General features: G+C 44.0%; 1 protein-coding gene across 1 annotated transcript in view; it reads right to left on the bottom strand.

The window, feature by feature from the left end:
- WASF2 (WASP family member 2) overlaps positions 1 to 21,598 on the bottom strand; it is a 64,486-nt gene that overhangs the window by 22,932 nt on the left and 19,956 nt on the right. The window contains exons 2-5 of the mRNA XM_040337985.1: positions 10,482 to 10,612; positions 1,720 to 1,854; positions 1,382 to 1,535; positions 1,171 to 1,288 (exon numbers count right to left, since the gene is read on the bottom strand). Coding sequence (XP_040193919.1) covers positions 1,171 to 1,288; positions 1,382 to 1,535; positions 1,720 to 1,854; positions 10,482 to 10,611 — 537 coding nt within the window. The 5' untranslated portion in view covers position 10,612. The remainder of the gene's footprint in view (positions 1 to 1,170; positions 1,289 to 1,381; positions 1,536 to 1,719; positions 1,855 to 10,481; positions 10,613 to 21,598) is intronic.

Genomic DNA, 21,598 nt, shown 5'->3' with positions numbered 1-21,598 from the left:
CATTGTTTGCTAGTTTCCAATCTTTTGAAAAGACAGCTACACAACCTCATGTACCTGGATGCATCCTGTGTCCCTTAATGTACAATTAAGAAATGTTTTATGAAACATCAAACTTTTAAAAACGTACAAGGTTTGCTAATTAAAGAAATCTAGGATTGAAAGATTTGAAAAGAGTGAACCAAGCAATATAAAACATCTATAACTATATTAAGGACAAGGAATATAATCATGTAGCATTCTCTAGAGCACAGGTGTCAAACACAAGGCCCGCTGGCCGAATCCGGTCATCCAGGCCATTTCATGCGGCCCTCGCACCTCTCCTGCAGCTGCAGGAGAGCTCCAGGCCTCCTCTGGTCCTACTCCAGACCCTTACTTTCTGCTTTCAAGCAATGCATCCAGCTTCTTCCCAGCAGCAGCATAAGGAAAGGGGGGGGTGCACTGTGATGTAAGGGAGAGTGGGGGACTCAACTTCTGATGGTGGGGTGGCTCTTGACGTCTAATGTAAAGGAGAGGGGATGCGCTGACATCTAATCTTACAGATACAACTGGCCCTTTTGAGGGCAATCATAATGCTGATGCCGCCCACAATGAAATTGAGTTTGACACCCCTGCGCTAGAGGGTCATAACCAGCACTATAAATAGTAAAAAAGTGTTCACTGACTCTTAAAGATTTTCAAGCAAATTGAAAAATCTATGTGAATAAATGGCAAAGTCTCGTTTTCATAGAGGAAAGTATTCACCACAGGTGTGTCCCACTAGCCTGTCCACTGAGTTGGGGAAACAATCACTTTACTTGGCAAGCTACATCAAAGATCTCTGCAACATAGCCTAAGCCCCCATTCACACTGAAGCGGACTTTCAAGTGTTACTTTATTTGTAATCGCACGATTTCAAAGCCGCATGTTCGTGCAACTTAAGTTGCGACTTGGCTGACATGTCTATGCAAGTTGTACCTGAAATTGGCAAAAATAGTGCAGGAACAAGCACAGATTTGAAGTTGCACCGATGTGAACGGCACAGCGATAAATGCTATTGCCACATCTTTCCCAGTAATTCCCCCCCCTCCTTACTCACTTGGGTAAAGTTATGCTTTAAAACTATTTCAGCTGGATAAGTAGTAAGATGATAAATCTAAGCAGTCTTATCTCTTGCAGCATTTTGCTTCTTACCCTATGTTTGCGCTTTTCTTTCATGATATCTTTTGTGTCCTGCAACATCTGTTCTTTCCACAGGTCAAAGAAGTAGGATGGGTCTGTGTAAAACTTCAAGGCCTCCCTGCCATCATCCCTGTAAGAGGCAGGAAACAAGATTTTTGAAACAAAACAAGGTCATAAGACTTGCACAGCCATACAATACACGTATAGCAAAAACCATTATTACCTGTAAGGGGAAAGGATGTTGAGTGGTGGCGGCATGTTACAGGTAGCATATGTTTCACAGACAGGAACCGAAAGAGAATCACGTACAAAGAGTTGTTGATCTTGCAGGGTGTTACTGTGAAATGCTTTTCTCATGTTTATGCCCTGTAGAGAAACTGGAAATAAAGCAAAAAATACAATTAAGAGACTGATGAAAACATAAGTAGATTTCTAAGAGTGGCCTACAGTCAATAAATGTTTTTGTATCATACCACAAATCACATATGGAATTATAATGTTTCTATTAAACAATAAGAGAGAATGATTTTCCTAAATCGGGTATCTTTCCAAACAACTTACCTTCCTCTTCTTTAGGATCAAGCTGGGTCACTTTGACCTGTAGCTTTTCCACTCTCTCACCCAGTGTTCCCACACGCTGAGCAAACAGGCTTGCTTCAGTAAACAGCTCTCCAAAGATGTCTTCTGCATAGCAGCCTGGAAATATAAAAAAAAATGAAACAGAATAACATGACATAAATGATTTGGAGACAAAAATATATATAAAAACACAAACACAAACACACACACACACACACCAAATGCAAATATGCATGGACAAAAATCAATCAAAATGCCTCCCCTTTTTGGGAGATGTTTCCTCTACTTTTGTTTCCCTGAAAAATTAAAAAAAAGTTCACCCAAATCAGTCCTGATGACAATTGGGACAAAAACGGACAATGAATCTTCTCAACAGGAACACATCCGGCAAGAAGGGGGGGGGGGGGGCAAACAAACTGAAAAAACAAAAACAAACCAACACACATCAAGCGCAGCCACTGTGCCCATCAAGCGCAGCCACTGTGTGGACTGTGGCTGTGGACGTGATATATTTGGATTTTGCAAAAGCGTTCGATACAGTTCCGCACACACAGCTCATGTGTAAGGTAAGGTCTACAGGATTGGATATATCAGTTTGTAAATGGATAGAAAACTGGCTGAAAGCCAGAATTCAGAGAGTCGTGGTTAATGATTCTTACTCTGAATGGTCCAAGGTTATCAGCGGTGTACCCCAAGGTTCAGTGCTGGGACCCTTACTTTTCAATATATTTATAAATGATATTGGGTCTGAGATCAAAAGTAACATTTCTGTCTTTGCAGATGACACCAAGCTATGCAGTGGAATAACGTCCTTACAGGATGTCTCCAATTTACAAGCCGACCTCAATGCTCTGTCTGATTGGGCGACTAAGTGGCAGATGAGGTTTAATGTAGATAAATGTAAAGTTATGCACTTGGGGGCTAAGAATATGCATGCATCATACATACTAGGGGGAGTACAACTGGGGGGGTCTGTAGTGGAGAAAGATCTGGGGGTTTTAGTTGATCATAAGCTCAATAATGGCATGCAATGCCAAGCTGCGGTTTCCAAAGCGAGCAAAGTCCTTTCTTGTATTAAGAGAGGTATGGACTCCAGAGACAGAGATATAATTTTGCCCCTGTACAAATCATTAGTAAGACCTCATCTGGAATATGCAGTTCAGTTTTGGGCACCAGTTCTCAAAAAGGATATAGGAGAACTGGAGAAAGTGCAGAGAAGAGCAACCAAATTGATAAGAGGCATGGAGGAGCTCAGCTATGAGGAAAGATTAGAGGAACTAGATTTATTCACTCTTGAGAAGAGGAGAATAAGGGGGGATATGATCAACATGTACAAATATATAAGAGGTCCATACAGTGAACTTGGTGTTGAGTTATTCACTTTACGGTCATCACTGAGGACAAGGGGGCACTCTTTACGTCTAGAGGAAAAGAGATTTCACCTCCAAATACGGAAAGGTTTTTTCACAGTAAGAGCTGTGAAAATGTGGAACAGACTCCCTCCAGAGGTGGTTCTGGCCAGCTCAGTAGATTGCTTTAAGAAAGGTCTGGATTCTTTCCTAAATGTACAGAATATAACTGAGTACTAAGATTTGTAGGTAAAGTTGATCCAGGGTAAATCCGATTGCCTCTCGGGGGATCAGGAAGGAATTTTTTCCCCTGCTGTAGCAAATTGGATCATGCTCCGCTGGGGTTTTTTGCCTTCCTCTGGATCAACTGTGGGTATGAAGTTGGGTGTATAGGATTTTACTGTGTTTTTTTATTTTGTTTTTTGTGGTTGAACTGGATGGACTTGTGTCTTTTTTCAACCTGACTAACTATGTAACTGTGCCAAATGCTGCCAGGGTGCCCATCAAATGCTGCCACTGTGCCAAATGCTGGCAGTGTGCCCATCAAATGCTGCCAGTGTAACCCCCCCCCCCTGCCCGCTGTCTGCCCGGCACTTACCCAGTCTTGGTGGGGCATTGGGTGACGGCGATGAGCGGGTCCTTCATGTCTCATGTCCCAACAGGCTCCTCATGTCCCAACAGGCGTCTAGTAGAGGCGCCTGTTGTTTCAGCCAATCAGGTGACAGGGTAACTACATCCAGTGCACCTGATTGGCTGAGAGGCGGGTCAGTGTTAGGGAAGCAATTTATTCAGGTTCCCCAACACAAGACTGAGTAATCAGCGAATGCACAGCAGTGTGCCCACTGTTTACCCTTTGGAAGCTTATTAGAGCCCACAGGCTCTAATCAGGAAGCCTATTGGAGCCTATGGCTCGAATCAGGCGCTTCCAAAACACACCCGTCGCTGTAATTCATATGCCCGGGAACCGACAAGGGGCAGGGCACATGAATAGGGGGCGGCAGCGGCTCATGAATCTATCTAAGAGAGCAGGAGAGGGGTGGCAGTGCTTCTGCGCCCTTTATGGACGCACCGCCACTGATAGTGACTGAGGCAAACTATGACTAAGGGGGTATTTCCAAAAAATAAATAAAAAAAACAACATTGGAGGTTTTGGAAGGCTCTTGCAACCTCAGATCTTTCCTCAGCATCTGGTATGTAGAAAGAACCATTTCAAGCAATTAAAAAACAATGAGGGATTGAGTGACCTAATGAAATTTTCAGCAACTCACTGCTTTTCTTGTACACAGAAAGACTGCTTAGCTTACTAACTCACTCCGGTCAGTCACATAATCCTATAACTCCACAGCTCACACAAAACTCTGTCACCGTGACTTCAGCATCCCAGATTAAAACACAAAGGAAATACATTAAGACTAAAAAAGATGAAAATAACTTGGTTTTGGGTTTAATACAGCTTTAAGACCATACCACACCCATATTCAGGGGGTGTAACATTTAACATCTTGCAAAGAGGACCCCCACCCCAAAACAGACACCCCTCTCTGACAGCGTGCAGGGGTTCTTTCCCCTACTGCAGCTGATTTATAATTGACAGGGCTCCGCTTGCACTGCCATTTATTCCCAAGATCTGTAAATGATTAAACTACAAGCCCAGTCTGTCACCACAGCAGATGGAATGGAATACGAGTGCAGGGATCACCACATTGCTAGACCATTGACACTTCCTCCAGTTCACTAGCTGAAAGTCTGTACCTCGGTACAGACTTATGGCCCGTACACACGATCCGAATATCGGAAGAAAACGATCGTCCGAGGAAGAATCGTACGATTTTCGGATCGTGTGTACATTACTTTCGAGAGCCGATCACGACAGTCCATCCGATATTATTCGATCGGACAAGCACGAAAATTTTCCTCGTACGATGTCAGATCGTACGATTTTCGTTTTGTCAGTATAGTTGTCGTCCGAAAATACAATACAAATACATTACAACACATGACATCACTTCCAATTATTTTTTTCTGTCGTACGAGAATTTGTGACTTTAATAACCTATTTCATTTTACTTGCGACTATTAAGCGAAAAAAGTCGTACGATCCATCGTACGATATTCGGATCGTGTGTTAGGGCCATTAGAGCTAGAGAAAGAGCCTGCAAAAGCCTGGCAATGCACCTGTAACTGACTGTTTGCAGTTGCAGTCCCATGTGCAGCTTTTGCACAGAAGAATGCAAATTGTGATAACATGCTGCATTCATCTTGGCATCAATTTTCACAAGATTCCCTGTGCCTTTAGAGCTCACATACCTCCAAAACATAATTGAACCACCAACATACTTCACAGGGGGGATGGTATTTTTGTTGCTATAGGCCTTGTTGACCCTTCCCAAAACATAGCGCTCATGGTTGAGACCCTACCCCAGATTTCAGTGTGCCAGAAGCTGTGAGACATGTCAATGTGTTCTCCGGCATATTGTAACTAGACTTTTTTGTGACATACAATCCCAATGAAAATACATTTATGCTTCTGGCAACTCGACCATGCAGCTCATTTCTGTTCAAGTATCGTTTTATTGTGCTCCTTGAAAAAACCACACCGTCTTTTTCCAGAGCAGCCTGTATTTTTTCCTGAGGTTACCTGTGGGATTTTTTTTGTATCTCAAATAATTCTTCTGGCAGTTGTGGCTGTGATCTTTATTGGTCTACCTGACCTTGGTCTGGAATGAAGAGATTCCCGAATTTTCCACTTCTTAAAAGTGATACTAAAGGTTCAAATATTATTATTTGAAAACAACAAACATGTCATACTTACCTCCACTGTACAGCTTGTTTTGTACAGAGTTGCCCCCCTGAACGCCGTCTTCTGGTGTTCCTCAGTGGCTCTCTCGGCTCCTCCCCGCAGTCCCGTGTCATACACTCGGCATCCATAGTCACTGAGTGTATGTATCGGTCCCGCATCATTGGAATTGATTGACAGCAGCCAAAGGCTGCGCTGTTATCAATCTATCCAATGAAGAGCCGAGAAGCCCAGGCAAAGATTGAGCGCATTCGCGATGCAGGACTTTCCAGGGCTCAGGAAAGTAAAACAGGGGGGCTGGGGGGTCGGTAATCGTCATATTTCTTTTCACCATAATGCATTGTATACATTAAGGTGAAAAAACATGAACCTTTACAATCCCTTTAATAAGTGATTGAACATATTCAAGGTTTTGGATATCTTTTTATATCCTTTTCCCATCTTTATACGGTTCCTTTACTTTATTATGCAGTTCTTTTCCTCTCCTCATGGCTCAGTATCTAGCCTGTTCAGTGCATCCATGTGAGAGCTAACAAACTCATTGACTATTTACACACAGACACTAATTGCAATTTAAAAAGCCACAGATGTGGGAAGTACCCCCTTTAATTGTCATTTTAACCTGTGTGTGTGTGTGTGTGTGTCACTTTGTGTGTCTGTATCAAGACCAAACATTTCAGGGTATGTAAACTTTTGTTGCTTTGCTTCGTGTCCGCAGCTAAATAAACTGGGCTTACCCCTTGAAATTTTCCCCTTTTTTTATCATGTTACAACCAAAAATGTAAAATGTATTTTATTGGGATTTCATGTGATAGACCAACACAAAGGGGCACATACCGTAATTGTCAAGTGGAAGGAAAATGTTATTGTTTTCAGATATTTATTTGTAATTTTTTTTTTTAAAAGTGTGAGTGTGCATTTGTATTCAGCCCCCCTGAGTCAATACTTTGTAGAACCACTTTTCGCTGCAATTACAGCTGCAAGTCTTTTTGGGGATGTCTCTACCAGCTTTGTACATCTAAAGATAGAAATGTTTGCCTATTCCTCTGTGCAAAATAGCTCAAGCTCTGTCAGATTGAATGGACAGCGTCTAAACAGCAATTTTCAAGTCTTGCCACAGATTCTCAATTGGATTTAGGTCTGGAATTTGGCTGGGTCATTCCAACACATAAATATGCTTCCATTGTAGCTTTGGATGTATGTTTAGGATCCTTGTCCCTCTGGAAGGTGAACCGCCGCCCCAGTCTCAAGTCTTTTACAAACTCTAAAAGGTTTTCTTCTAAGATTGTCCTGTATTTGGCTCCATCCATTTTCCCCCATCAACTTTGACCCGCTTCCCTGTCCCTGTTGAAGAAAAGCATCCCCAAAACATGATGTTGCCACCACCACGTTTCACAGTGGAGATGGTGTTTAGGGTGATGTGCAGTGTTAGTTTTCTGCCACACATAGCACAAACGTTTTGTTTTTAGGACAAAAAAGTAAAATTTTGGTCTAACCTGACCAGAGCACCTTCTTCCACATGTTTGCTGTGTCCCCCAAATGGCTTCCTGCAAAACTGCAAAGAGGACTTCTTATGGCTTTCTTCCAATAATGACTTTCTTCTTGCCACTCTTCCATAAAAGGCGAGATTTGTGGAGTGCACAACTAACAGTTGTCCTGTGGACAGATTCTCCCACCTGAGCTGTAGATCTCTGCAGTTCCTCCAAAAGTTACCATGAGCCCCTTGGCTGCTTCTCTGATCAATGCTTTCCTTGCCTGGCCTGTCAGTTTAGGTGGACAGCCATGTCTTGGTAGGTTTGAAGTTGTGCCATACTCTTTCCATTTTCAGATGATGGTATGAACAATGCTCCGTGAGATGTTCAACAGTTATAACCCAACCCTGCTTTAAACTTCTCCACAACTTTATCCCTGACCTGTCTGATGTGTTCCTTGTCCTTCATGCTGCTGTTTGTTCACTAAGGTTCTCTAACAAACTTATGAGGGCTTCACAAAACAGCTGTATTTATACGGATATTAAATTACACACAGGTGGACTCTATTCAATAATTAGGTGACTTCTGAAGGCGACGGTTCCGCCATATTTTAGCTGGAAGTATCAGAGTGATGGGGGCTGAATACAAATGCACACCATGCTTTTCAGATATTTATTTGTAAGAAATTTTGGAAGCCATTTATCATTTTCCTTCAACTTCACAATTTTGTGCCACTTGGTGTTGGTCTATCACATACAATCCCAATGAAAATACATTTATGCTTTTGGTTTTATCTAGGGTAGTTGAATATAATCGCAGCATCTATGTATCGCGATTCAGACGTTCGTGATTCTGCATTGATGTGGAGAGTCGGCCGAATTGATCGCTGATGACGTCACCCGTCGCTCCGCGCGGTCCTTTGCCTCTCCTGGAGAAACAAGGAGGCAGAGCCTGCATGGTGAATTAAGCCCCCCTCCCCTTCCCCGCCCACCGAAGTATGCAATGAGATGGACACTGGAGCAGAAAGTCAGCTGATGAGTTAACAGCAAGTAGAGTGAAGGGGAGGAGCTCAAGGAGACCCCATGTCAGGAGAGGCATCACTGGAGGCACCTCCACTGAGCATGGAGGAGGGGGATTCGACCAACTAACTGAAAGCTAGTGAGTGCCAGGGTCACTGATCCTATCCCTCTGCCACTGATCCCACCCCCCATCCCTCTGTAACCGATTAAGCCTTTCTGTTTTTCCTCTAGATGTAAAGAATGTCCCTTTGTTCTCTGTAATGAACTAAAAGTGAATAAATTGTAGCCCTCTTTTGAGATGGTTATGAGAATTACCCTTTCCAAATAGGATATTATGCTGAGAGCGTTGACAGGATAATCTTAATCAAATTGTGAGACCAGTGAAGATCCGCATTCCTAGCTGTAACATGACCAAATGTAAAAAAAATTCAAGGGGTACGAATACTTTTTCAAGGCACTGTATACACCCTTTTTGATTTAGTCTTCTGTACTACTTTAATGGCCATATTGATCATTGGTGGTCCTTGTGGGCTCTGAAAGTAATTGGATATAGGTACATTACAAAAAAATCCCCTGATAATTTTCCATTCTTTAGGTTGTGTGCGATATGATCACTACTAGGTATGTCTTACATATTAATACACTTTCATCCATCTGTAATGCACTTACAGCCATATGATGTGGCCAGTGACCTGCACAGCAGCCTTCGAGTGCATGCTGTTATACTGAATGATTGCTGGTCCTCCATAATCCCAGCAACTGCCATACACAAGCCGCTATTGCAGCTGGCTCCCCACTCTTCTTTTTCTTTCCTAAAACAGAGACATGGGGAGAGGAGCCTACGTGGATAAACATCCAACGTGCATCTTTCCAATGCAAAATAATGATCCTGAATGTTGTTAACCAATTACCAAATCGCTTAAGGCCCATGCTCTTCAAAAGGTTTAGCACCCCTCGTGTAAAGCATCATTCAACCCATTTGCTGTGAGCCCTGGGAATCAAGGTTCTGCCCTGTGCCCCCCCACCCTGCATTCATAGGAGAATGCTGCACAGAGAGTTATTATGCAAGTGTTGCTCTCTGCAGCATTTAGGATTCACCTGCTGACAGAGTAAATGAGGCCGAAGTGGAGCTGTGATACAACACAACCAAAGACACCTTGAAAGGAAGAAACTTGTAGTTTTTCATTTTGGTGGTGCTCTAAGGGGAGATTGGGGTTCCCAAGTCTGGAGCTGAGCTTTTAAGGGGTTGTAAAGTTGAAAAAAAATTCCCTAAAGAGCTTCCTTTTCCTTAGTGCAGTCCTCCTTCACTTACCTCATCCTTCCATTTTGCTTTTAAATGTTCTTATTTCTTCTGAGAAATCTTCACTTCCTGTTCTTCTGTCTGTAACTACACACAGCAATGCGAGGCTTTCTCCCTGGTGTGGAGAAAGCCTCTTGAGGGGGGAGGGGGCGAGCAGGCAACTCAGGACACTCTCTACTTTGCAGATAGAGAAAGGAGCTGTGTGTTAGTGGGCGTCCTGACACTCCTGCTCGCCCCCTCCCCCCTCAAGAGGCTTTTTCCACACCAGGGAGAAAGCCTTGCATTACTGTGTGTAGTTACAGACAGAAGAACAGGAAGTGAGGATTTCTCAGAAGAAATAAGGACATTTAAAAGCAAAATCGTAGGATGAGGTAAGTGAAGGAGGACTGCACTAAGATAAAAGGAAGCTATTTAGGGAAAAAACATTTACCTTTACTTTACAATCCCTTTAAGTTTCCCAAAATAAGAACTCTGTTGGCAAACGCTTAAAAAAAAAAAAAAAAACAAAAAAAAAAAAGGTTCAAGAAAGTTTACAACGCTACATTACTGGGTATCAACCAATTTTTGATAGATTGCTGCAGTCAAGACAGGTACCGTTTTCTGTAGTGGTCAACATGACACAGTATTTCAAGCATTTGAAACAGACAACTTCCATTATGCATCAATGTTTCAGATTCAGCATTGTATTTTAACTATATAGTAGTCAAATTCTGACAACCATCAACTCTACACAGCTTTAAGTGTATCAGTTAAACACTCCTCCTGGAAAAATGATTTTGCCCCTTCTTTCCCCGAGTTGTCACTTACTCAAACTTCCCAGCTGCCTGATGACATTGGACAGCGTGATGTTGGTCATACATTCCAGTTCACTACGGACAGTGGGAATCTTCTCTCGACACAAATAGCGCGGCTCAATGCAACGGGCTACGAGAGGCATTCTAAAGTGAAAGAGAGAAAAGTTAAAAGGGGTACAAACAGACTGATGAGTACAATGAGCCACTAAAAAGGAAGACTGAACATACAAAATTTGTGGTTTTCCCAATTCAGCTCTCACACCTGTACACCAGAGCAAATTTCCCATCTCAGTTATGGGTGTTTATTCAGCAATAACTGTGTTGTTACTTAAAGCAGAGTTCCACCCATTTAACCACTTAAGACCCGGACCAATATGCAGGTAAAGGACCAGGCTCCTTTTTGTGATTCGGCACCGAGACGCTTTAACTGACAATTGCGCGGTCGTGCAACGTGGCTCCCAAACAAAATTGGTGTCCTTTTTTCCCCCACAAATAGAGCTTTCTATTTTTTTTTATTTTTTGCGCTATAAACAAAAGTATATATACACACACACACACACACACACACACACACATACATACATATATATATATATACACACACACACACACACACACACACACACACACCCCAAAAATATATATAAACAAACTTTTTTCTCCTCAGTTTATGCCGATAAGTATTCTTCTACATATTTTTATATGTATATTAAAAATAACGCAATAAGAGTTTATCAATTGGTTTGCACAAAATTTATAGCGTGTACAAAATAGGGGATAGTTTTATTGCATTTTTATTAATAATTTTTTTACCACTAATGGCGGCGATCAGCGATTTTTTTCGTGACTGCGACATTATGGAGGACACATCGGACAATTTTGACACATTTTTGGGACCATTGTCATTTTCACAGCAAAAAGTGCTATAAAAATGCATTGTTTACTGTGAAAATGACAATTGCAGTTTGGGAGTTAACCACTAGGGGGCGGTGAAGGGGTTAAGTGTGACCTCATATGTGTTTCTAACTGTAGGGGGGGTGGGGCTGGACGTGTGATGTCATTAATCGCCTTTCCCTATATCAGGGAACAGACGATCAATGACAGCGCCACTGTGAAGAACGGGTTTACACACACACACACCTCTCCCCGTTCTTCAGCTCCTGTGACCGACCGGACTGCTGCGGCGATCGGGTCCACGGGTCCCGCGGCCTCGGACCGGGTCGCGGGCGCGACCCACTGCTGGGCACTTATAGAGGACGTACAGGTACGTGATTGTGACCAGCCATGCCATTCTGCTGACGTATATTGGCGTTAGGCAGTCCTTAAGTGGTTAAAAGATAGCAGCTACAAAAAGTGTAGCTGCTGACTTTTAATAATCAGACACTCCCCTGTCCCACGGTCCAGCGATGCGGGCGCAGGAAGCCTCGCTCCTCTCCCCTTCTTCCCTGCAGGGCCGGCATTCTAACTGTGGGCGCCCAGCTGTGGCTTCACAGCCGGGCACGCACTGCACGCGCGCTACACGCTAATGGCCGGGCAATCTTCTGGGACCTGTCAAGTGTCCCAGAAGATTGCAGGGGGGGAGAGGTGATCTTCCTCCTGGCACTGCAGCACCAGGAGGAGTAAGTGGGAGCTAGGTTCCTGTAAAAACCGGGTACTCACTCCCCCCTCCCCCCCAAAAAAATGACATGCCAAATGTGGCATGTCAGGGGGTCACCAGCACTTAAAGCGGAAGTTCCATTTTTGGGTGAAGTCCGCTTTAAGATAATAAATGCAATAAAACGTATTATATACACTCATCAGCCACTTTATTTAGGTACACCTGTTCAATTGTTTGGTAACACAAATTGCTAATCAGCCAATCACATGGCAGCCACTCAATGCATTTAGGCATCTAGACATATTGAAGACGATTTGCTGAAGTTCTAACCAAGCATCAGAATGGGGCAGAAAGGGGATTTAAGTGACTTTGAATGTGGCATGATTGTTGGTGCCAAACGGGCTGGTCTGAGTATTTCAAAAACTGCTGATCTACTGGGATTTTCAAGCACAACCATCTCTAGGGTTTACATAGAATGGTCCAAAAAAAAAAAGAGAGAAAATATCCAGTGAGCGGCAGTTGTGTGGACGTCAAAAGGAGAATGGGCAGACTGGTTTGTGATGATAGAAAGGCAACAGTAACTTAAATAACCAAGGTATGCAGAATACCATCTCTGAATGCACAACACATCGAACACTGAAGCAGATAGACTACAGCAGCTGAAGACCACACCGGGTGCCACTCCTGTCAGCTAAGAACAGGGAACTGAGGCTACAATTTGCAAAGGCTCAGTAAAGTTGGAGAAGATTGGAAAAACGTTGCCTGGACTGATGAGTCTCGATTTCAGCTGCTACAATCAGATGGTAGGGTCAGAATTTGGCGTAAACATAAAATCGTGGATCCTCCTGCCTTGTATCAATGGTTCAGGCTGGTGGTATAATGGTGTGAGGGATATTTTTTGGCACACTTTGGGCCCCTCAGTACCAATTGAGCACCCTTTAAATGTATTGTTGCTGACCATGTCCATCTCTTTATGACTACTACTATCTTCTGATGGCCACTTCCAGCAGGATAATGCACCATATCATAAAGCTCAAAATCCTCTCAAAGTGGTTTCTTGAACATGACATGACTGTACTCCAATGGCCTCCATAGTCACCAGATCTCAATCCAATAGAGCACCTTTGGGATGTGGGGGAATGGGAGATTAGCATCGTTGATGTGTAGCCGACAAATCTGTAGCAACTGTGTGATGCTATCATCTCGCTATGGACCAAAATCTCTGAGGAATGTTTCCAACACCTTGTTTAACCACTTGACCACTGGGCACTTAAACCCCCTTCCTAACCAGACCAATTTTCAGCTTTCGGTGCTCTCACAATTTGAATGACAATTACTCAGTCATACAACATTGTACCCATTTGAAATTTTTGGCCTTTTTTTCACACAAATAGAGCTTTCTTTTGGTGGTATTAGATCACCTCTGGGTTTTTTATTTTTTGCGCTATAAAAGAAAAACGACAGAAAATTCTGTAAAAATAAATAAATAAAAACTTGTTTCTGTCATATTCGCAGGTTATTTCTCACACACAGCATATGCATACCACGAATGACACCCCAAAACACATTCTGCTATTCCTCCTAAATATGGCGATACCCCAAGTGTGCGACTTTTACACGGCGTGGCCACATACAGAGGCCCAACATGCAGGGAGCACCATCAGGCGTTCTGGAGCACCCAGGCCAATTCTGACATTTCTCTCCTACATTGAAAAATCACCATTTATTTGCTAGAAAATTACATAGAACCCCAAAACATTATATATGCGGAGTATTTGGGTATTGCAGAGTATTTGGGTATTGCAGAGTATTTGGGTATTGCAGAGTATTTGGGTATTGCAGAGTATTTGGGTATTGCAGAGTATTGGGGGCATTGCAGAGTATTGGGGGCATTGCAGAGTATTGGGGGCATTGCAGAGTATTGGGGGCATTGCAGAGTATTGGGGGCATTGCAGAGTATTGGGGGCATTGCAGAGTATTGGGGGCATTGCAGAGTATTGGGGGCATTGCAGAGTATTGGGGGCATTGCAGAGTATTGGGGGCATTGCAGAGTAGTGGGGGCATTGCAGAGTAGTGGGGGCATTGCAGAGTAGTGGGGGCATTGCAGAGTAGTGGGGGCATTGCAGAGTAGTGGGGGCATTGCAGAGTAGTGGGGGCATTGCAGAGTATTGGGGGCATTGCAGAGTATTGGGGACATTGCAGAGTATCGCGCAGAGTATTGGGGTATTGCAGAGTATTGATGTATTGCGCAGGGTATTGCAGAGTATTGGGGTATTGCGCAGGGTATTGCAGAGTATCGGGGTATTGCAGAGTATCGAGGTATTGCAGAGTATGGCAGAGTATGGGGTATGGCAGGCAGAGTATGGGGTATGGCAGGCAGAGTATGGGGTATGGCAGGCAGAGTATGGGGTATTGCAGGCAGAGTATCGGGGTATTGCAGAGTATCGAGGTATGGCAGGCAGAGTATGGGGTATGGCAGGCAGAGTATGGGGTATGGCAGGCAGAGTATGGGGTATGGCAGGCAGAGTATGGGGTATGGCAGGCAGAGTATGGGGTATGGCAGGCAGAGTATGGGGTATGGCAGGCAGAGTATGGGGTATGGCAGGCAGAGTATGGGGTATGGCAGGCAGAGTATGGGGTATGGCAGGCAGAGTATGGGGTATGGCAGGCAGAGTATGGGTTATTGCAGAGTATTGCGCAGGGAAGGATGGCTGGATCTGTGACTGCAGTTGTCACAGATCCAGCCACAGCACTGCTGACACCCGCTCCCCCCCCCCTCTCTGTACCGAACGGTACAGAGAGGAGAGGGAGGAACCGGCGTCATCAAATGACGCCGGTTTGTTTACAAGTGATCACTCCGTCATTTGACGGAGCGATCACGTGGTAAACGGCCGCAATCAGCGGCAATTTACCGTCATCCGTGATGCGCCGGGTCTTCTAGACCCGGCGAGCACGGACACTTCCGCGAGCGCGCCCCAGGGGAAACGCAAACGCGGAAGTGCACGAGGACGTCCCAGGGACGTCCTGTCAGAGTAACTCGACCGCGCTGTAGCAGTATTTTTGCTATAGCTCGGTCGGCAAGTGGTTAATCTATGTCACAAAGAATTAAAAGGGGTTGTAAACCCTCATGGGTTTTTCACCTTAAAAACAAAGTTCCACCCAAAAATCGAACTTCAGCTTTAAGTGACGGTGACCCCCTGACATGCCACATCATTTTTTTTTTTGGGGGGGGGGGGCTGATACCCTCTTTTTAGAGCTCCCACTTCCTCCACTGGAAGGAAGTTCAGCTCTCCCCTCTCCCTCCCTGCAATCTTCTGGGACACGTCACAGGTTCCAGAAGATTGCCCGACCATTCACAGCACGCATGCGCAGCGCTTGCCTGGCTGTAAAACCACAGTCGTTGGCATTACTGGACCATGGGATAGGCGAGTGTCCGATTATTAAAAGTCAGCAGCTACACTTTTTTTCTTCAGCGGAGTACACCCCTCCGATGCTCCATAGAGATGTATGGAATGGCCGTTCAGGTCCGCCGACAAAACTGACAGGCAGACCTAAACGGTCTGACCGTGTGAATGGGGCCTAAAATAACAACACCGTTAATGTGTAAACCGCTGGCAACAAAAGCGAGTACACCCCTAACTAAAAATGTCCAAATGGCCCGAAGTGTCAATATTCTGTGTGACCACCATTATTTTCCAGCACTGCCTTAACCCTCTTGGGCATGGAGTTCACAGGTTGCCACTGGAGTCCTCTTTCACTCCTCCATGACGACATCATAGAGCTGGTGGATGTTAGAGACCTTGCGTTCCTCCACCTTCCGTTTAAAGATGCCCCACAAATTCTCAATAGGGTTTAGGTCTGGAGACATGCTCGGTCAGTCCATCACCTTTACCCTCAGCTTCTTTAGCAAGGCTGTGTTAGTCTTGGAGGTGTGTTTGGGGTCGTTATGTTGGAATACTGCCCTGTGGCCCAGTCTCCGAAAGGAAGGGATCATGCTCTGCTTTATTATGTCACAGTACATGTTGGCATTTATGGTTTCCTCAATGAACTGTAGCTTTCCATTAACGACAGCACTCATGCAGCCCCAGACCATGACACTCCCACCACCATGCTTGACTGTAGTCAAAACACTTGTCTCTGTACTGCTCACCTGGTTGCCGCCACACACGCTTGACACCATCTGAACCAAATAAGTTTATCTTGGTCTCATCAGACCACAGGACATGGTTCTAGTAATCCATGTCCTTAATCTGCTTGTTTTCAGCAACATGTTTGTGGGTTTTCTTGTGCATCATCTTTAGAAGAGGCTTCCTTTTAGGACAACAGCCCTGCAGACCAATTTGATGCAGTGTGCAGTGTATGGTCTGAGCACTTACAGGTTGACCCCCCACCGCTTCAACCTCTGCAGTAATGCTGGCAGCACTCATAAGTCTATTTCCCAAAGACAACCTCTGGATAAGACGCTGAGCACGTACACTCAACTTCTCTGATGAATCATGGTGAAGCCTGTTCTGAGTGGAACCTGTCCTGTTAAACGGCTGTATGATCTTGGTCACCGCGCTACAGCTCAGTTTCAGGGTCTTGGCAATCTTCTTATAGCCTAGGCCATCTTTATGTAGAGCAACAATCATTTTTTTCAGACCCTCATTGAGTTCTTTGCTATGAAGTGCCATGTTGAACTTACAGTGACCAGTATGAGAGAGTGAGGTGAGAGCGATAAACACCAAATTTAATACGCCTGCTCCCCAGTCACACCTGAGACCTTGTAACTTTAACAAGTTCCTTAACACCGGGGAGGGAAAATGGCTAATTGGGCCCAATTTGGACATTTTCACTTAGGGGTGCACTCACTTTTGTTGCCAGTGGTTTAGATATTAATGGAGTTATTTTGGGGGGACAGAAAATTTACACTGTTATACAAGCTGTACACTTACTACTTTACATTGTAGCAAAGTGTAATTGCTTTAGTGTTGTCACATGAAGATATAATAAAATATTTACACAAATGTGAGGAGTCTACTCACTTTTGTGAGATACTGTATATGCCTGTTGATTGATTTACGATCAAACAACAATTTTGCAATATGATATCAAATTTAATGTATATGGATAATGATCGTGATTGTTATTATGCATGGTTTTTAGTTCATCAAATGTTTTAACTTTATATACATTTCTATTTGCTGTTTTTATTTCATTATTATTTTCTTTCTCATTTTTCATTTTGCATCTGTTCAAGGGTGTCTTCATTATAACAAGGGATCATTGAGTTTTGGCATCACATGGATTAATTTCATCATTCCAGCCATCTTAAATTGCCATATTCGTTTCCGTGTGTGCTCCATTAGCTACACACATCTAGGTTTAGGTTGACATTTTTAGTCATTTATACATAGCCATGTGTTAGTGTGTCATTTTAGGTAAGACTAAGCACCAGTGAGGATGTGAAACGCGTTAGCTACAGCTGTTCCTTGTACTTCTTGTGCTGTATGGACTGTCTTTTTTACCAAAAAAAGGCGATTGCATTGGAGTGCGGCTATCTAGATTTTCTTCACTACATAGAAGAATATATTCCTGTGAATTGGTTTAATACCCCTGCTCTAAACGAATGATGCACAATGGTAACAGGTTGCTATGAAGTATACTGTACTGAATTGGGTATCAAAGTCTATAAGGCCACATGAAGCTGCAAATATATATGTTGGCATACAGGGATTTATGCCGATTCTATTTAGGTGTAAAGTATTCATCATAACTACAAGATTATTATAAATGCACACATAGCCATTAAGAGAATTCTTTTCACAATAGGGAATGACCAGGTCAGTTAGGATTGCTGTAAATAATAGCATAATTAATTTACAGAAATGTTGCATGCTTAAGCGGATAATGCATTTTCTAGACTATGCATTGATGTTGTGCAATTTTGTGCCGTTCAGAGGTATAAAAGGGAAAGAGAGAGAGAAGGGGAGTTGAGCAGAAGCAGAATGTTCTGGATAGCTCTGCGGATAGACAGGATGTAATGCTTTGCCAGAGAGGAGGGAGGAGAGTTGAGTCTCTGCCGGACATCCTTAATTAGCAATTCCCAGCATGCACTGTTAGCCACAAGACTTACTAATCGGCTGTATACACAACAGCCTGTGCTTTATAAATGTGCACTTTATCTACTTACACAAACACAACATGAACCACTTTCATGTGGCTGTACTACACAAAAAGATAGATCCTCCTCACACAACTAGACTGGATAACAGCTTTTATTTTAATAAAGTAATTTGCTGATACATTGCCGTTTACAAGTTGCTAAATTTGCAACCAATGAATGGAGCTGGCACAATTGATTACGCACACTTGTCTTACTGCACAGAGGCCCGGGGTAAAATCCCACCAGGGATACTATCTGCATATATCTTGAATGTTCTCCTTTGTTTACATGGATTTTCTCTCACAACCCACAAGCATACGTGGATAGGGTTTCCCAGAACACTGAAAAGCATCTCAGAACTGATCTTTCCATGATGCCTGTTCTGAATACTGAAAGCACTACTGCTAAGCGATGGTCAGATCATGTGCATATTACTAAAGCTGGCAATAGGACTAAAGAAGGTGGTTGCATATGCAGGCATGACCTGATCTGTTTAGGCCTTTGAAGCAGAGTGGGAATTTTATTTTACTTAATTTGTTTATTTTTACACTTTCATTTACTTTTTTTTTATTTTTTTTACCGTATTTATCGGCGTATAACACACACTTTTTTGCCCTGAAAATCAGGGCAAAATCGTGGGTGCGCGATATACGCCGATACCCGCTTTAACGCGCCGAGTTTGAACACTACAATATACCGAGCGCAGTACACTCGTGTATAGTCGGGCTGGCTCGGCTCCTCTCGCGCTCACGTCCTTGACGTACAGGACGTGAGCTCGAGAGTGGCCGAGCCTGCCTGACTATACACAAGTGTACTGCGCTCGGTATATGCCGGCGCAGTATTCAAACTCAGCGTGGGAAAGCAGGGACCGAGCGGGGAGGACGCCGCAGAAGGACGCCGGACCCGACGAAGAGGACACCCAAAGTCGCAGACGGACGCCGGACCCGACGAGGCCGCCGCGCAAGACACCAAAACTGTAAGTACTAAAATGTTTTTTACAGGAATGTTGGGTCCACTTTAGGGGGGCGCGCTATACGCCGGAGCGCGCAATACCCCGATAAATACGGTAATCACTTTCATTCCTATTACAAGGAATGTAAACATCCCTTGTAATAGGAATTGTTAGCGACGGGTCCTCTTTATGGAGAGATGCAAGGTCAATAAGACCCCACATCTCTCCTCCAGGCTGAAAAGCATGAGATTGGGAAAAAAAAAATCTCTGATCTCATGCTGACAGTCGCGATTGTGGCTTTGTTTACTTACGGGTACCTGGGCGTGACGTCACAACGTCGCACCCGGGCCTCCGACGTTCATAGAGATGACCGTTCTTATGGTGCGCAGAATCACCGGCAGAAGAGAAGGATATCTGAATGATGCCAGTAGCTGCAGGCATCATTCTGATCTCCCCACCTAAATTCCAGGACATCATATGCATGTCCTACAGTAGGGAAGTGGTTAATTAAAGCAGCTCAGGCGTCTCTTCTCCTTCTGATTTCTACTCCCTCTGGCGATGTCTTCATCCTCCGGTTCTTCTCCCTTCGCTGAGGTCTTCTTCCACTGCCAGTCCTCCTCCTCTCTGCAGTCTTCTTGATCTGCTGGGTCTCGTCTCTCTGTAGTCTTCTCCGAGGTTCTCTCAAGGCTCTCACCTGCTAGAATGCTAGGGCTGTCGTGTGCCATTACTTATATAGCCATGGGCATGATAGGGTGGTGACATCACAGGGGGTGGGGCCTCCGGGCAAAGTCACCAGGTGATCACGCCCCATGGCTATATAAGTAATGGCACACAGCGTCCCTAGAATTACAGCCGGATAGCATCGGGAGAACAGAGGAGAAAACAGCGGAGAGAGGCGAACCGGCAGAGGGAGAAGACATCGGCGAGAGGAGAACAAGGGAGAAGACATCAGCGGAGGGAGAAGAACCAGGAGGAAGAAGACATCGCCGGGGGGAGAAGAAAATCGGAAGGACAAGACACGCCGGAGCTGCCTTAATAAATTACTTGTCAAAAACCTGTTTGCTGTTTTTATTTTTGACACTTTTTTTTCTTTTAGGTGAATGGGTAAGGGTATGATGTACTTCATACTCATTCACATAGGGTGGGGGGTGGGATCTGGGCCTCCCCCTCCTGAACCATACCAGGCCACATGCCCTCAAGAAGGCGACAAGGTGCTTTGGGCCGGCCCCCCCCGTTCCCACAAGCTTTCCTGACATGCCGAGGTGCGTGCTCGGATAAGGGTCTGGTATGGATTTTGGGGAGGACTGAAGGGTCTGGTATGGTCTTGGAGCGAGAACACTATGCCATTTCTTTTTTTTTGGTGTGGAGTTTCCTTTCAAGGTCCTCAGAGCACAAGTCGCATCAGTTAAGACGATGATCCGAGTTTAAAGGGGTTGTAAAGGAAAACATTTTTTTCATAATAAGCATCCTTTACCTGCACACATTCCTCTTTTCACTTCCTCATTGTTCGTTTTTGCTCAGAAGTCACTTTATTTCTTCTCTGTTCTGTTCACTTCCTGCTTGTCTGATTGTTACTGACCACCGTGATGGGAGGCTTTACTGCGGTGGTCAGCAACGTGCTCACCCCCTGCTGGGAGCTACGTCTGTGTGGCAAACTTGTGTTGCATACTCACGGTCATACAAAATTCCGACCGAGAATGCGTCGACATCCGAGCATTGGGGTACACGGCATAAGGCTTATTTTCAGGGGATGTCTTATTTATTTACGGTATTAAAGTAGTTGTAACCCCCCCCAAAAAAAAGAAAAAAAAAAGATGTTGTCCCTTTAAAGCATGATAGATAGCACAGTGCTAGGTGCTGTATTATTTAACCCTCCTGTAAAAATCAATCTGGAATAAATCAATAAAAAATAAAAAAAGTCACAGGGGTAGGGCTTATTTTCGGGGAAACACTGTATAAGCCAAATCTATTTGTTACAAGTTGTTATGTGAAGCAACATCTAGATAAAAGGCACATGGGCAACCAGATCTCTCGCTGAATTTAATGCAAATAGAAAAAAAAAAAAAAAAAATAAGAATAATCTTACCCTGTTTGTGAGGGTGGTTTCCGAGTGGTGGGTAGAACTTCTCTAACACACCATTGTTTCACATACTGTATAGACTACTGTACTGGAAACCTCTAAACTCCAATAGAGATTCAGTATTTTTGCCACGTAATACAAGCTGACAACATCCACTGGTTTCCTCCACTCCAAATGGATTAACATTCTACTCACATGGAAGTGGAATGGTGAAATCTGTGAAAGTTTTATAAGAGGGATCCCTACTGTTCAACCCCACAAGAGAAAGGAGGAGGTAACAGAAGGCAATTTTAAAACATTATTTTTTTTTTAAAATCCTTCAGTGCTAGCAATTCAGAAAGGACAGATTCTTTATT

This window comes from Rana temporaria, chromosome 2 (assembly GCF_905171775.1).
Source record: "Rana temporaria chromosome 2, aRanTem1.1, whole genome shotgun sequence".
NCBI classification, from domain to species: domain Eukaryota; kingdom Metazoa; phylum Chordata; class Amphibia; order Anura; family Ranidae; genus Rana; species Rana temporaria.
Note: the sequence above shows the minus strand (reverse complement) of the source record. Positions and strands in the feature narration are given on the sequence as shown.